This window comes from Apteryx mantelli, chromosome 27 (genome assembly GCF_036417845.1).
Source record: "Apteryx mantelli isolate bAptMan1 chromosome 27, bAptMan1.hap1, whole genome shotgun sequence".
Taxonomy (NCBI): Eukaryota; Metazoa; Chordata; class Aves; order Apterygiformes; family Apterygidae; genus Apteryx; species Apteryx mantelli.
Window position 1 is genome coordinate 3,529,293 of NC_090004.1, and position 15,189 is coordinate 3,544,481.

Sequence of the window (15,189 nt, forward strand, 5' to 3'; positions counted from 1 at the left end):
AAACTGAATTTTTCTACGGCTCGTGCACAGTGCTCGGCGCTCACTGAAGCAACGTTACGACACCAGCTTTCGCTGACACCGTTATCAAATATTGATAATAAATGCCGGCACATTGCTCCACAGTCTCCCAGCACTATTAATCCACCCCAAAGCCTTGCTCTCGGCTACCCCCGTGGCAAAGCGACACGGAGCAAAGCGCAGCAGCGACGGCCGGGCGGCCCCGGCGCGAGGAGAGCTGCGGCCTCGCCGCCCGCACGGACAAATGGCGGAAAAGTATGAGGAGAAAAGGAGTCGGGGACCTTCAAGAGTAGCACTCGGCTTGATATAAACCCCCAAAAAAATGAAGTCGAACAGAGTTTTTCTACTCGCGTTAGGGGCCTTTGGCTCCGGCCTGAATCCCACAGGATTTATCTACAGAAATTTAAGCGGTTCCCAGAAGAAGTGTTACCCCATGTCCCCCCCCCCATATGGGGAAGGGGGACCCTACAAGCCCCCTGCTATTTGGGGGGGGGGCCCGGCACATGTGGGACCCCCATTAGCACCCTACATTTGGGGAGGGGGGCCCATAAGTCCCCCCCCAGGGGAAAGAGGACCCCATTAATACCCTGCACAGGGAGAAGAGGGACCCCATAAGTCCCCTGCAATATGAGGGACCTCATGAGCACCTCAGCACATGGGGGACCTCCACAGTGCCCCGCATATGGAAAGGGGGGCCCATAAGTGCCCGCTGTGGGGAAGGGGAGCCCCATAAGTGCCCTGCATTTGGGAAGGGTGGATCCCCATTCATACCCTGTATATGTGGAAGGGGACCCCATCAGTGCCCCCATATGGGGAGGGGACTCCCATTAATACCTTGTAATGCCCCCATATGGGGAAGGGGGACCCCCCAAGCTCCCCGCACCCCATAAGCACCCCGGCACATGTGAGCGCCTTACGTGTGGGGAAGGGGGTGGGGAAGGCCACAAGCCCCAGCACACGGGGAGCCCGTCAGGGCCCTGCATGCAGGGGGGGCCCACCAGCGGCGCGGCCGCTTTAAGAGGCGGGAGGCCGGGCAGGGAGGCGGGGTCGTGGGCGGGGCTTCGCCGCGATGTGCTGTTCCCTCCCCGCCCGCTCGCTTCTTCTCCCGCCTCTCCCCGCGCGGCGCTGTGACGTCGCGCCCGGCGCCCCGCCCCCCCGGCGCGGCGCAGCCCCGCCCCGCCCCCGCGCGCCCGCCCGCCGCCGGGCGCCATGCCGCGGGTCTACATCGGCCGCCTCAGCTACCAGGCGCGCGAGCGCGACGTGGAGCGCTTCTTCAAGGGCTACGGCAAGATCCTCGAGGTGGACCTCAAGAACGGGTGAGCGCGGCCCGCCCGCCCACCGCCCCCGGCCCGCCCGCCCGCCTCCCGGCGGAGCGCGGCCCGGCCCCGCTGCGCAGGCGCCGGCCGCTGACGGGAGCGGGCGGGGGGGTGGGGGGGGGGAGGACGCCTGGGTCCCCTTGTGGGGGGGGGGAACGGAGGGGGACAGGACGCCTGGGTCCCCTTGGTGGGGGGGACGTCTGGGTCTCCGTGGCGGTGTTTGGGGGGGAGGAGGCAGGGCGCCTGAGCCCCTGCTTCAGTGTTCGGGCGGGGGGCAGGATGTCTGGGCCCCCCTTGGCGATGGGGGAGGGGGGACAGAACGGCTAGGTCTTCATGGGAGTGTTGGGGGGGGGGGACAGGACGCCTGGGTCCCCTTGGGGTTGAGGGGGGCAGGACACCTGGGTCCTATGGGGGTTGGGGGGGACGACAGGACGCCTAGGTCCCCTTGGGGTTGAGGGGGGCAGGACACCTGGGTCCCGGGGGGGGGGGCGAACGTCTAGGTCTCCATGGGAATGTTTGGGGGGGGATGACAGGACGCCTGGGTCCCCTTGGGGTTGGAGGGGACGACAGGATGCCTGGGCCCCCTTGGCGATGGGGGGGGGTGCAGAATGCCTCGCTCTCCATGGGAATGTGTGTGGGGGGGGGACAGGATGTCTGGGTCCCCTTGGGGTTGAGGGGGGCAGGATACTTGGGTCCCCACCTCGCTGGGGGCAGGGGGACAGGGTGCTGGGGTCCTCTGGGGGGGGCAGGGGGGAAGTCAGGTCCCCAGGGTCTTTAGCTGCGTTTGGGGAAGGATGGGCAGAATGCCTGGGTCCCCACCTGATTTTTGAGGGAGATGGTGTCTCCTGTGGTGGTTCCCCTGCTGTCCTGCCCTGCACCCCAGCCCAGCCCCTCCTTGCTCTGCACCCAGGAGTGGGCACCCAGGGGTGAGCCCAGCTGTAGGTGCTGAGACACATGCTTGCAGGGTCATTTGCAGGTGTTGTTGCACTCATGGAGGCCTGTGCACAAGTACCTGCCTAGCTTTGTTAGCAGGTGCTCGTTAGTGTTGAGTTCGGAGAGTAGCAGCCCTCGAGGGTGTCTGTAAGTGGGAGTGGGGCATGTGGGATGGGTCCGTAGCAACGGGTGTGGGTGAACTTCCCCCAAAGTCATGCTGAAGTCTTAATATAACGTGTGCTTATACGTGTGTGCCGTTCTAGTGACTGATGTCTTGCTGTACCTAGATGGTTTTGGATCCTGCTCCACCAGGACTTGCCCAAGACATTCAAGTATGCATTTTCAAGAGAAAACAAATTGTGATTTTTTTTTTTCCAACACTTAAACCACCAGCCTAACAAGTGTTGGCATTTTTTACTTTGCCAGAAACCCAACTTGAAGTCTTGCTTTAGGGAGACTGAGTGGAATACGGATTTTATTACTAGCCAGAACAGCCAATTACTACTTTCGCTTTAGAAGTGGAGAAGAGGAATCTCTTACAAGAGTTAGTTCTTTAGTGCAGAAAAGGGCTCCTTTTGTTTTAACACTGTTTTTACTGGTAGGTTGATGTATATCAAGTTTATAAGGTGAATAAAAGTCATTCTTAAAACAAACAGATGTGCACGTGTCAGTGTTTTAACCAACAGAGCTTCAGGTAGGGTTGAAGATTGCCTCTAAGTGAAATATTGAGGGTTCTGTTTTCCAGTCCTGGTCTGAGCCTGTGAGGGTGTTCTGTGCAGGCAGGTTTTTTTATACTTGTGGTATGAAAATGCCAAATGGAAGAGAAATACTTCACAGACAGTTGTTTAAAAAACAAACTTTATTAGCAGCTGTAGAACAGCTAAATGACGTGACCAATGCAGTTAATGGACTTGTTTTCCTGCTTTATTGAAAATTATCTATTATTGACCAGCCCTACACTCCAAGCTCAGCATTTAAAGTCGTTGTTCATGGGGATGTGTTGTGGATGCAGGAGGCAGCTTGTGCGTGTGCTTGAGACTGGCCCAAACTTGGAGCATCGGACTCCTAGGATCTTAAGTATGAATTGCACCTGAGACGTGTTGGAGCGGAGGAGGAGGACGCAGATCACCTGTATCTAAAACCCGAGTGCTCTGAACCTGAGGTGGAAATGACTTCAGCTCTGAAACAAAGCATAACCTCACTTGGGGGAGACAGAGTTCAGAAGTTATAGATAACCACAGGAACATAGGAAACTTAGAGTTATAGCATTGAGTTGTCATTCACCTTGCTGTTTGCTGCTTTTATAGTGAATTGCCTCGGCTGTGGGTTAGATGGAGCTTAATGTACATTTCTTGGATTAACTCAAAAATTTAGTGCCTTTTGAGTTGTATATTCTAAAATGCTCTCAACGAGCTATTGTTGGTTTGTATTTAAAGTTCCAGTTTGACAAAAATCTACTTAACCTATCAGATTTTATGTCTCTCTGCTTGGGATAATCTTGCACTGCGCTTTTGTCGGGATGCTTTACAGTTTGCTTTGTTTGCTCTCTGATCCTTTCTCCACGACTTATTTTTAGCAGTGCTTAGCAAATGATTAAAAATTACTGCACAGTGCGTGACTTCAGAGATTCTTTCAGTTTCTTCTAGAAAGTGTGGGTTATCTTAAATGTTCAGCCTGAAGGAGATTAGCCGTTCAGTATTTTAGCAGCTGGTGATGTTAAGCTGAAAAGCTTGAGCTTGAGGAGAATGAAAGTGGAATGTGATACGTCAGAGTCCTAAAAGCCTAGCTTGGGTCTCGATTGCTGGTAATTATAATTACAGCTTGCAATTCAAAGTCTTAAAGCAAAGTTTACCTGAGAAAAGGATGGGAAAATAAAAATCCAGTTTTTGTCATATTCTCCATTTCAATTGCAACTTCTAGTTGCGTGCTCTTAGTTTTTCAAATTTTGCTTGTTCCTGCTCGGAACTGTATTGACAGCTGGAGCCATGTGTGGCAGTGATATATGTATTAGGTGACCACAGAATTGGACACTTCAGCCTACTTTTTTTATCTTCTAAAAACATTCTAGAAGCTGAGAGTAATAATTCTAAGAGCTGGAAGCTTTTGTTTATGGTGAAACCAATTTGCAGTCTCAGCAGCTTAAAAAAATATTTTTACCTGTGTATTTATCTGCCCTCCATCGCTCTAACCGACTCTCAAGAATTTGCAGCTTCATCCTCATAAAACCTTTGCAAGATGGAGGGATGTACCTTCTCCATCAGACTGAGGAACAAGGATCAAAACTAAAAGCTTCAAACTTCAATTCTTTCCTCTAGTTAGGTTCAAAATCTGTGCTTGTTGCTTAAGGGGAAGTAGTTTGATATATATATATATATATATATATATATTTTCCCCTCCTTACCCCCCAGATATTTACTCCCATTAACTTCACTGAGAGCGGTTGGTATTAAGTGCCTTTGAAAATCAAACTGGAGTTATAACGTAGTGATACCCAGTATACCTAAATGAGAGTAAGGTGGCTTTCCAATGATTTTTTTCTTTAGTAATTCCAGTGGATTTGTGGATTTTCTTGCTTTACTAATATTACAGTGAATAAGGTGAAATTTTCATCTGTTTTGCCTTAAACAGAGCATTCGGTTTTGCTAGAAGACCAAAGAGATTCTCAGGTGTTTGTTGTCACTACGGAAACTTAAATATTACTACCGAAAAAATCATGACCGCATCTTAAATATATTCTGAAGTGGTAACTTCAGCAATGCGTTTAAACGAGCGTTAAGTTTCAAGCGTCCTGAAGATGCTTTTCCTCGATAAGCTCACCTTTCCGATTACAGCGCAGGCGAGGACAGCTCGAGGGGCAGCCTTCCTCGGACCGAACGCCTCGCGAGGAGTTCACTGTTTACCTTCGGAGCACTTGTAGGGCTGGAAGCATTGCATTCCCTATTCCAAAAGAGACTGAAGCCAGCAATCAAGCCTGCACGTGTTTGCTCTTCGGTGGCTGCTTGTGTTGGTGGGTGCTGCCACCTGATCTCCCTCCCTCCAGAGGTGCTGGAGGGAGGAGGAGGCGCGGAGAGCTGAGTTCATTTTCGTAGCATCTCTCCATATCAAGCAGTTCTGTAAAACAGAACTGAGAGAGCTGTCAAGCTTGCGCTTTCTTGAGAAGAAAGCGGGTCAATACTTTAGACAGATCTCTTATTCTAAGAACGTGCAAAATAACAGTTAAGTCGCTGGCCTGGCTCAGCCAGGCTGTGAACTGCCACCGCTCCTCTGGATTTCATGGATATTTAGCATATGTTGGTGAAGGGATGATGGTTTTGAGTGCATGGGCTTCATGCTTTAGGACTCCACCAGTTCTCCAGCACCAGCCATTCATAAGTATTGGAAAAACTTTGGCACCTCGTGAATGCCATGGAAAAGGACTTTGTGCTGCTCTTGGCACGCCGGCGCGGAGAGGAGTGTGCAGAGCCAGCGAGGAAGAACCCTGCGGCCTTAAACCTTTGTACGTGGGGGAGCAGCTAAAAGGAGGGGAAAAATGACTTTTTTCCTTTCATTTGGGACATCATGCAATTTTAGAAAATTACATTTTTCCCTTCATTTCTGATTTTAAAAAGAAAAACACCTTTCAGGAGGTTTGATCTACTAGAATTGCTTAGAATAAGGGTGTATGCTCTTGTGGGTTTTTTATCACTTTCTCGATACGTGAACAGAAAATGTTGCAGCTTCACATTATCTCCAATTGCATTGACATTTTAGTAAGTAATTTTATGCCACATATGAAGTAGTAATAGTAGACTTTTAAAAGAAGATTTACTTGCGCTACCATAACAGCAGGTTCAGATTGCTGTAGTTAAGGCTGTGTCAGCAACTGTGGCTTTCTGTGGTGTCAAACTATGCTTCTAAACATTCTTGATTCCTGTTTCTAGATCATGTGGTGCAATATTATATGTATTTAACAGAGGTAGGTCACTATTGCATTCATTTCTGGGCTGTGTAGGGTATGTTTGGGGGTTTTTTTATTATTTAAAAGCACATACTCTTCCTTCAAGGTTTGTATAAGCTTGTTAGGGGTATTTTGACAAACACCTGAAGTTTCTTGTAACTTTTCCTTTTTCCTTTTCTGTCAGAGTGATATCTTATTCTAGAACTTGTGTTCTGTGTATTCCCGAATGAAAGGGATTAACAGTGTAGGATAAATGTTAAGTATTCCCTTTTGGAGCAAGTGGAGAGAAGAAGACAAAGCTAACACCATCCATCAAGGTTTAATCAGACTAAATCCAGTCTGTCTAGGGCCTCTTGGGAGAGTTTCATGGAAAACTCCTATCAGAGGCCAGATGCATGAATATATGGGTGTTTTGCTTCGAGACAGCTCTGGAGCAGTACCTAACCTACCGCTTGGTCAGTGATGTGCTGCTGCAGGTGCCCTGTTTTCTCTGGTGTATAATACAAACAGAGTTTAATGCTGTGCTCTGGTCAAATTTAGATACTCCTCTGTTAGGCTGGCTTCACCTCTTCGTCTGTAATACACTTTATTTTCTTGCAAATGGGTGGCTGGTGCAATACCAGATGCTTCACCTTGTAAGTAATTACCTCCACGGTGAGATCCCGTTTAATGTAAGAGGATGTTTGCTCTGTTTTGGGGAGTGAAGGGAGGAGGAAAAATTCCTATTGAACAGTTTTATAATGACCGTGATAGTTTCAGTTGTTATTAGTCAGTCAGCTTGTTTCTTTCACGAAACTACAGCACTTGCATGAGAAAGCAGCTACCTTATTTGTAGTGTTTGGATCTGTTCTTAGTTAATAAATTACAGAGCAAGTGATTGCTGAGGTAGTGAAAATGCTTAAAAAAGAAGTGTCCTAAAAACAGAGGTAAGCATTCTTGTATAATGCATTTGCTTTTATGGATCACTTAAAACACCAATACTCACAAAATTGTTCCTCCCCTACTTGCTTGTGAAGACCTGAGTCCAGGATTGTGTTTGCACAACCGGAGATGTTGCAGTCAGATGAAAAGAGGCTCCCAATACTGTCCAGGGCTGCGATATCAGCAGTTATTGCATGGGAGACTCTGAAGCCTGAATTTGGGTCTTGGCAGGTGAGTGAAGGACAAATGGATGTCAACTACAGATAAACTCAGTCTGAACTCCGATTAGCAGCACTTTGATGTTCTCTGTCCTCCTTTTCAGTGGCCTATTTGGATAATGGGCATTTACACAACTTTATTTTTAAAACAGGTATTTCACTCTGGCAGTTCAGAAATTGGCAGGCTTGAGTTTTGTTTCAGCGCCACTGTAGATTTGCTCGGCAACTGTAGGCAAGTCACCAGTTCGTCCCTGAGCACCAGTTGTAAGACATTACTTAAAAACCTGTGTTCGGTCTTTTGAGCTCTCTAGTCTGCAGAGGTTAGGTCCTTGCAGCAGCCTGACCCCTTCCCTGATGTCTGTGACACCTCTGATGATTAAGTGAGAAATGCTGGCTTTAACTTTTCGGGCAAGCAGTGGTCTGCAAGCTTGTGTATGTCTCTTTTCTTCATTTGGTAGTAGGAAACTGATTCCAAAACATCCATTTGAATGTTAAAAATAAGCTTTATATTTTTTGAATGTGTCCTTCATCTTGCTCTTCATCTGCCTATGTTTCCAAAGTCTTGAAGCAAGGCTAGTGCAACTTAGTTTTAAAATGCAGGCAAAGGCTTCGCCTGATCTTCTTTGGACCTGTGCTTCCAGGCAAGGCCTCTCGGCCTTGGATGGACTATTCATTTACCCTGGGAACTTGTTCCTGGTTATGGCTGCTGGATTTTCTTGTGTCCAGTAAATGAAGGTTTGGACTTGCCACGGTCTCTGAAATGCTGAGATTTTAGGAGTCTAGTGGACATAAAGCTCTCTCAGCAGTGTATGGGAAGCAGCAGATATCTCAAGATAAGATCTGTCTTGCTGAATGTAGCTGCTTTTCTTATCCAAATCATCAATGCTGTCTACAGTCAAGAATAAAATGAGTCTCTGATTAAAACAAACAAAAGCCCTTTCCTGACCTGTCTGAATATTTTCTCTGCGAGACCTTCCAAGCAGGGCGTGCAGGGCACTTGCATATGCATATTCCATTTAAAGTGTAGGAACTAAGGTGGCTTCCTAACTTAAGTAGTCTTAACACAACTGAGAATGGAAAGCAGGGCTTTTCAAAAATCAGGATAAATCCTAATCCCGTGAGCATATATGCTGTAATATCTGTCAAATGCTACTTCAGCCTCACCGCAGTGAAGCAAACTTAGTGAACAAAGCAGCACAGCACCATCTTTAGCAGGTTAGTGAGTAGGGTATGGTGCTCAGTGGGCTCGAACCCTTAGCCAACCTTCAGGAGGTCACAGCTGATGTTCGCCGAAAGGACAGCACAGAGGTTCCTCCTTGGAGAGCTGCAGAAACCTGCTCTGGGATGTGGGTTGTTCTTGACTCTAGATACCTCGGTGGCGGTTCTTTCTGAGCAGTTGTCTTCTCTGTCTCTCTCTCTCCAGGTATGGCTTTGTGGAGTTTGATGATCTGCGAGATGCGGATGATGCCGTTTATGAGCTAAACGGTAAAGATCTCTGTGGGGAGAGAGTGATCGTCGAGCATGCCAGAGGTCCACGGCGTGACAGCAGTTACGGTTCTGGACGCAGTAAGCACCAAAATGCATTTGTATCAGTGGCTTATTTTAAATAAAATATTTTTTACTCATTTTTTTAAAAATAACTTTAAAAGGAAATGATATGAAATTGTGAATAGTGTTCTGTAACTGTAAATGTAACTGTCAATCTGAATATTTATTAACTTGTTTATTGTATTAAACTATTTTAATTGATAAATTAATAAACACAACTTCTTGTACCATTTTTATTATTATCATTTTATTTAACTATTTTAATGGTTTATTTGTAATGTGATTGTTTAACATAGATTTAACAAAGACCTCAATGTTTTAATTGAAAGAGTCCTTTGAGGCTAAGATGACTGCCTGTTCCATTTGCTGACCTTGGGTTACCTTTCCATGAGTGGCTCTTTGACCTTTGTGGCCCTTGGCTGACCAAAAAAGGAAGCCATGTGACGACCGCAACCTTTTCCTATTAGACCTGGGTGGTGAGGACCCCAAGGGTTAGAGACAGATGAGATTAATCTGAAATAGGTGCCTGAAAATCTTTATTCCTATCAGATATTCAGAAAACCTTTAAGCAATGTAAGTAACACTAGTAAACTGCCTTAAATGACTTGGTTTCTTCTTTCAAATTTTTAAAAATAACTTAAATTTAATTGCATGTTAATTTTAACTGTAATTATAATGATGTGCATTGTTTTAATTATGTGTCGGTATTGCAGTAATGACTTTTTTAATGCTTTGCATCTTTTTAACATTTTATACAATGGGGATCTAATTTAGACTAGAGGGTGGGAGAAGTCTTAATGTATTTGCAAACGTGCGGGGCAGAATAGCTTTTGGCCGGGGTGTAGAGCGAGCACGCCATTTCCCTAGTTGAAGTACTGCTGTCTGCTTGTCACCTCCTAAAGGTGGATATGGTTATAGAAGAAGCGGAAGAGATAAGTACGGTCCTCCTACCCGTACAGAATACAGATTGATTGTGGAAAATTTGTCAAGCCGCTGCAGTTGGCAGGATCTTAAGGTATGGGGCCCCTTTCTTTACCCTCTCTCTGTTAAAGAGCACAAAGGGTAAACAAGTTAGCTTCAGTTTCATCAAGAAAAACTTGTACAGACCTGTATTCCTCACTCCAATTTGTTAAAATAAGTCTGTGTGCTCGTATGCATACGAGGAGGGTGGTTTTAAGTAATACATTAAGTCAAAATTGAAGTATGTTTGAATATATGCAGTCATTATTTGTTACATACTACATTGGGAGTTACATCTGCACGGATTTGCATGTTATTGGACAGTAGGAGAATACCTTTTTTGCTCAAAATAAACCGACATCACGTACAGATATTTTCAGTCTTGTCTTTAAGCCCTGTCAAATCAGACTCTAATCAGGCCAGTGGTAGGACTCACTAGAGTCACAGAAGTTTGTCCTTGTCACTTTGGATTTTACTCATCAACTTCTAAGGTGCTAGAGCTATTTGAAAAGATGGCATCATTCTTGTACAACCTCTGTTAAGAATTTCCACACCAAGAAACTGTTTTAGAGACAGTTTCAGGAAAAGGGTGCTTCCAGACTACAAGCAATCGTGCAAAATCTCTGCTAAAAGCTAAGACTTTGTCCAAGTCTGAAGGAATGGAGTGGTTCTCGGCAGCAGAAACACTGGCTAGCACACTGCGCAGACTGCAGTACATGTGTAGGTGAAATGTTGATTCATATTTATCTGCATCATGGGTTGGAGGGGACAGGACAGGGAGCAGAGTTCCAATAGTAGTTGTAAAAGGTAGTGTTTCCTTATCAAAAATAGCAGAAATGGTTAAAAACACTTGTTCTTACAGGAACGCTTTCTTTTATGGCTCTCTTTTAAGGATGTGTAAAATTTGTTCTAAACAAACTTTGACGTATTAGAAACTGGTCTGTAATTGAATATGTAACTCTAGTTCAGGTACGTACTGAGATTCTTCAAATGTCTTTTGTTGTTAATGCTTCACACCATCAGTAGCTTGTCTTTGCTTCTGGTATTAAAAATTGTAAGTAGAGCATGGCATGATTAATCCTCTACTGGATGCGTTGCTTTTTTGAACAGCTTTAATTTCAGTGTACGTAAAATGGGAGTAGGTGGGTCGAGAATAGACTGAACCAAAATTCTGTGCAGCCTAAGTCCACAGCAGCCGAAAGACAGCCCTGTCTGGCAGCTTGCTTGAAGCAGGGCGGAATGTCAGTTCCTGATAAACAGATGTGTTTAGTGAATGAAACAGCAGCCAGGTAGCATGAAGTGGGAAACTGAACTTAGCTTTTATTGCTGTGGGATTTCTTCCAGCAGAACATGAGGTATGTTACCTAGGTGTAGGACGAAGGGAAGCCTGCACTCCTGTTACCTGTTTGAGGCCTTTTTTCATATTAGATCTTTCAGTTTTTCACCTTTCCTAAGCTACCTTTGAACACGTGATGTAGAGATCAAGCATTTTTCCTTTGATCGCTTCTGTCAGTTGAAACTTATCACAGTCCAGAGCATATTTGATGTTAGACTTCAGATGTGAGACCTTAAATTATGGTTTAGATCAAAACTGTCAACACAGCCTTAGCTCTAATCACACAGCATCTCTGAAATTGTAGTGCGTTATTTGGCTTGCTCAGAAACCTTGGCTTTAGTTCTGCAAATGCTGTTTGGTTAAAACCCTTGCTGACATCGGTGTACATAGAAAAGGCTAAGTGAGCATCACTGCAGAAATGAGCAGAATCAGCTTGAAAGCCTGACTCTGGATTTGAGGCGATGGTCATTCTGTCCTCTTCCTCTAGGATTATATGCGTCAGGCAGGGGAAGTGACATATGCAGATGCACACAAAGGAAGGAAAAATGAAGGTGTGATTGAGTTCAAATCCTATTCTGACATGAAAAGAGCCCTTGAAAAGCTGGACGGGACAGAAGTAAATGGCAGAAAGATTAGATTAGTGGAAGACAGACCTGGATCAAGACGGCGCCGCTCTTATTCCAGAAGCCGAAGCCATTCAAGGTATGTCTCTTCATATGTAGCTAGAGTTGAATCTAACTGCAGTAACATGAATATGTAGCAGATTCCAAAATGCCTTGGAAGTGCTCTGAGTTCTCAATTTAGCTTTTGAGAATTTATTAGTTATTTGCAAGTAACCAAGGAAAAACAAAGCCTCCTCTCAGTTGTTGTCCATACTGAACATGCGCATCTGATGCCTGAACATCACTGTATGCTACTGTTCTTCCGCAGCTATATCAAATCCATAGTCCTTGCTATTTTGCAGCAGAGCACTGCATGGTAGGTGGAGCTGTGCATCCAAAAGGAAACAGAAGGTACCTGTGTAACACTTCAATTCTGAACATTGTGTTCTGCTGTAAGCACCGGGACCAACAGTTACTTCTCAGCTTGGAGACCCCACCCATTTCCTATTTCTTAGAGATTTGCAGCCTTCTTGGTAGGACAAAGGAAAATGCTTCAGCACACAATAACACACAAATATTTTCCCCATCCACTCTTGGATGTCTTGGATCCGCTCTTTTTGTATTAAGAAAATTCAGGCAAGCTTCTACTACTTCTACTCCTCCCCTCCCCTGGGCAGTGTGCTGGTTAGGAGATAACAGCTCTGTTGCTGATTCATAACAATAAGTGATCTGGAGGCCCCCCCAGTATAAGCTGCCAGGTGAAGTGGACTTATCCCAGCCATTAGCTAGGGGAACGTTGGTGTGTTGTCCCTCTTTTCTGGGGATTCCAGGTTTTTCTCAAAAGTTCTAGAGACTTCATATGTTTGAGACCTTTGTGAAATATCATTGAAAATGGCCTACGTGCTTGAAAGTTAACAGGGTGGGAAGATTTTATGGGACTGACAGCCTCATTGCATCTCTCCCAGTTATAGAGCCAGGTAAGAAAACAGTATCCTTTAACTTGCAAGTAATACCTGGAGTTTCTTGGAAGGTCATGGACAGACAGGTTGTTCTTCTGAGGGGCTGAAAGTGGAAGCTCCATTAGACCCAGCACCTCTGGGCCTCAACCAACAGCTTGAACAGCAGAGAACACCTTGTTCTGACACTGCTTTATCTGAACAGTTCACTGTATTCAAAACTTTGACTTTGTTTGGAAAGCGATTCTCACTTCCTTATCTTAAATAATAAGGCTGTGTATTATTTCAGACTGGCAGCCCTGCTCGCTTCCAGGCGTAGCAGCAGGGGATGAGCACTGTGGAGAAGGGTACTCTGAATCTGTAACTGTGTTGTGTAAAGTACTCTGCAACTCTGCTACTTGAAAGGTGCTTTGATGCTATAACTTCTTATTCATGTGGGACCAGGAGATCGCAAGCTGTGTGTAGGCACATCCTAACATGGAGCTGTTGTTTCAGGTCTCGCTCTCGAAGCAGACATTCTCATAAGAGCAGGAGCCGCAGTGCCAGTAGCAGTCGCTCCAAGAGTAGATCAAGATCCAGGTATGTCTTTGTGGCGGAAGCAATGGGGGTTACCCACTTAAATGAGAGGCATCATCCTAGATTTGCGATAGGAAAACTGTTTTTCTTTTCCCTACCTCACGTACAGTGTTTAAGTGCTAGTCAAATCTAAGCTGTGCTACAGTGGAATCATTCTTTTTGTTTTTGCGCTCTCAGGTCTGTGTCCCGTTCCAGAAGCAAGAGCCGTAGTCGAAGCAAGAGCCATAGCAGAGGCCAAAAAGAGAAAAGCAGGACTCCAAGTAAAGAGGATAAAAGTAGGAGCCGCAGCAGGAGTGCAGAAAAATCACGGAACAAAAGTAAAGACAAATCTGAGGGCGCTCTCCATAACAGTGATGAGAAAGCAAAGAGCAGGAGCCGCAGCAAGGAAAAGAGTAAGAGCAGGAGCAGAAGTGGGAGTAAAGACAGGGGAGAGGAGAGGGAGAGCATGAGGAGTAGGAGCAAGGAGAAGAGTAGAAGCAAAGACAGGGAGAAGAGCATTAGTAAGGCTAGAAGCAGGAGCAAGAGCAGGGATGAGAGTAGGAGCAGGAGCCACAGTAAAGACAAAAGGAAAAGTAGGAAGAGAAGTAGGGATGACAGCAGAAGTAGAAGCAGGAGCCGCAGCCGAAGCAAGAGTGAGAAAAACAAGAGGCGCAGCAAGCGAGACAGCAAACCAAGTAGCAAGAAGAAAAGGAAGGACAGTCATGAGCGGTCCAGGTCAGTCTCCAAAGAAAAGGAGCATCTAAAATCAGAGCCTGACAAGAAGGAGGCAAAAGCTGAGGGTGAGGATACAGATGTGCATCAGGTGTCTCGCTCCAGATCTAGATCAAATTCCAAGTCAAAACCAAATGTCAAATCGGATTCTCGTTCCAGGTCAAAATCGGTTTCAAAACCTAGGTCCCGGTCTAAGTCTAGATCTAGGTCTGCCTCTAGATCCCGCTCCCGATCACAGTCAAGGTCTCGCTCCAAATCCTAACCTTGCTGCAACCACACTTGGAACTATCTGAAGAGTCTTTTGTACATGTTTGGTAGTTGTAGCACAAGTGATTGAAGTAGAACACATGTCAATGCTGTATATTTTTAACAACCCTGATGGCGTGTCTACCACTGTTAACTGCAGCGCTCGCTCCCTGTGATGCTCTCTGGTGCAAGGCTATTCAGCTCCTTTGCTATCTTATAGAAAGGTTCTCTTTAAATATAATTCTTCCTAGAGCACTGAAATTGTCCTGTTTTCCAAGAGCAGCCTTACAGAGAGCGAGCACTGCACTTTGGGTTTAGAAGATTGGAATGATGACTGATAGGTAGGTATGATGGCTTCGATGATCTTTGCCCTTGAATTGATGCCCTTTGATGTATGCCATTTAGTGGAAGTGCAAAGTCTTAAGTTTCATACTACTTTTGTTTCATATTTTTGGACTTACAGAGTTGTGAATAGCACTGTCAAAAGAAAAAGAAATAGATACTTGCAGTAATCCATAGGGACAAAGAAGTAGAGTTCCATATTCTGGTATTGTGACAATATCCTTGTTTTATATTAAATTTTTTTATTTTATTTTTCCCCGTCTTGCAAAGTACAGTGATACCTGTTTCCATGAAATTTGAATAAAGACTATTTTTGCTTGACGACATTTGGTGGTGGTTACATGAAGTTGTGTTGTGACTGTCACTGTTTTATTTTTATTGCTGTAAAGTTGAATATAAAGAACAGTTAGTCACAAAGAATGGGTTCTTCATTTAGAAAATGACTTGATCTTAAATGTGATCGTGACGCTCAAAGACAATCCAGTTTTAAAAAAAGTGTTTATCTAGAAATGCTTTCTGTGTTTGGAGTTCTAACACTGCAATAGGGAAGAGACTAAAGGAGAATGAAC

General features: G+C 45.3%; 1 protein-coding gene across 4 annotated transcripts; it reads left to right on the forward strand.

The window, feature by feature from the left end:
* Positions 1-1,188: 1,188 nt before the first annotated feature.
* On the forward strand, positions 1,189-14,946 carry SRSF4 (serine and arginine rich splicing factor 4). 4 transcript variants are annotated; one of them, XM_067311366.1, is made up of 7 exons: positions 1,189-1,334; positions 2,555-2,599; positions 8,767-8,909; positions 9,794-9,906; positions 11,675-11,889; positions 13,241-13,324; positions 13,499-14,946. In XM_067311366.1, exons 1-7 carry the CDS (start codon positions 1,228-1,230, stop codon positions 14,292-14,294), a joined length of 1,503 nt encoding a protein of 500 aa, XP_067167467.1. In that variant the 5' UTR covers positions 1,189-1,227; the 3' UTR covers positions 14,295-14,946. The 4 variants fall into 4 exon arrangements, 2 of the variants coding, with proteins under 2 accessions (XP_067167467.1, XP_067167468.1); XM_067311367.1 differs by lacking the exon at positions 2,555-2,599; XR_010886434.1 differs by lacking the exons at positions 9,794-9,906; positions 11,675-11,889; positions 13,241-13,324; positions 13,499-14,946 and having other exon boundaries at positions 1,250-1,334; positions 2,531-2,599; positions 8,767-8,782.
* The last annotated feature ends 243 nt before the right edge of the window (positions 14,947-15,189 follow it).

What these genes read in the sequence shown, in the direction of transcription:
- SRSF4 (XM_067311366.1), top strand. Translation starts at nt 1,228, where the DNA reads ATGCCGCGGGTCTACATCGGCCGCCTCAGCTACCAGGCGCGCGAGCGC. An exon ending in GAGGTGGACCTCAAGAACGG is followed by an intron (nt 1,335 to 2,554) that starts GTGAGCGCGGCC and finishes TGCTGTACCTAG; the next exon opens with ATGGTTTTGGATCCTGCTCC. An exon ending in AAGAGTAGATCAAGATCCAG is followed by an intron (nt 13,325 to 13,498) that starts GTATGTCTTTGT and finishes TTGCGCTCTCAG; the next exon opens with GTCTGTGTCCCGTTCCAGAA.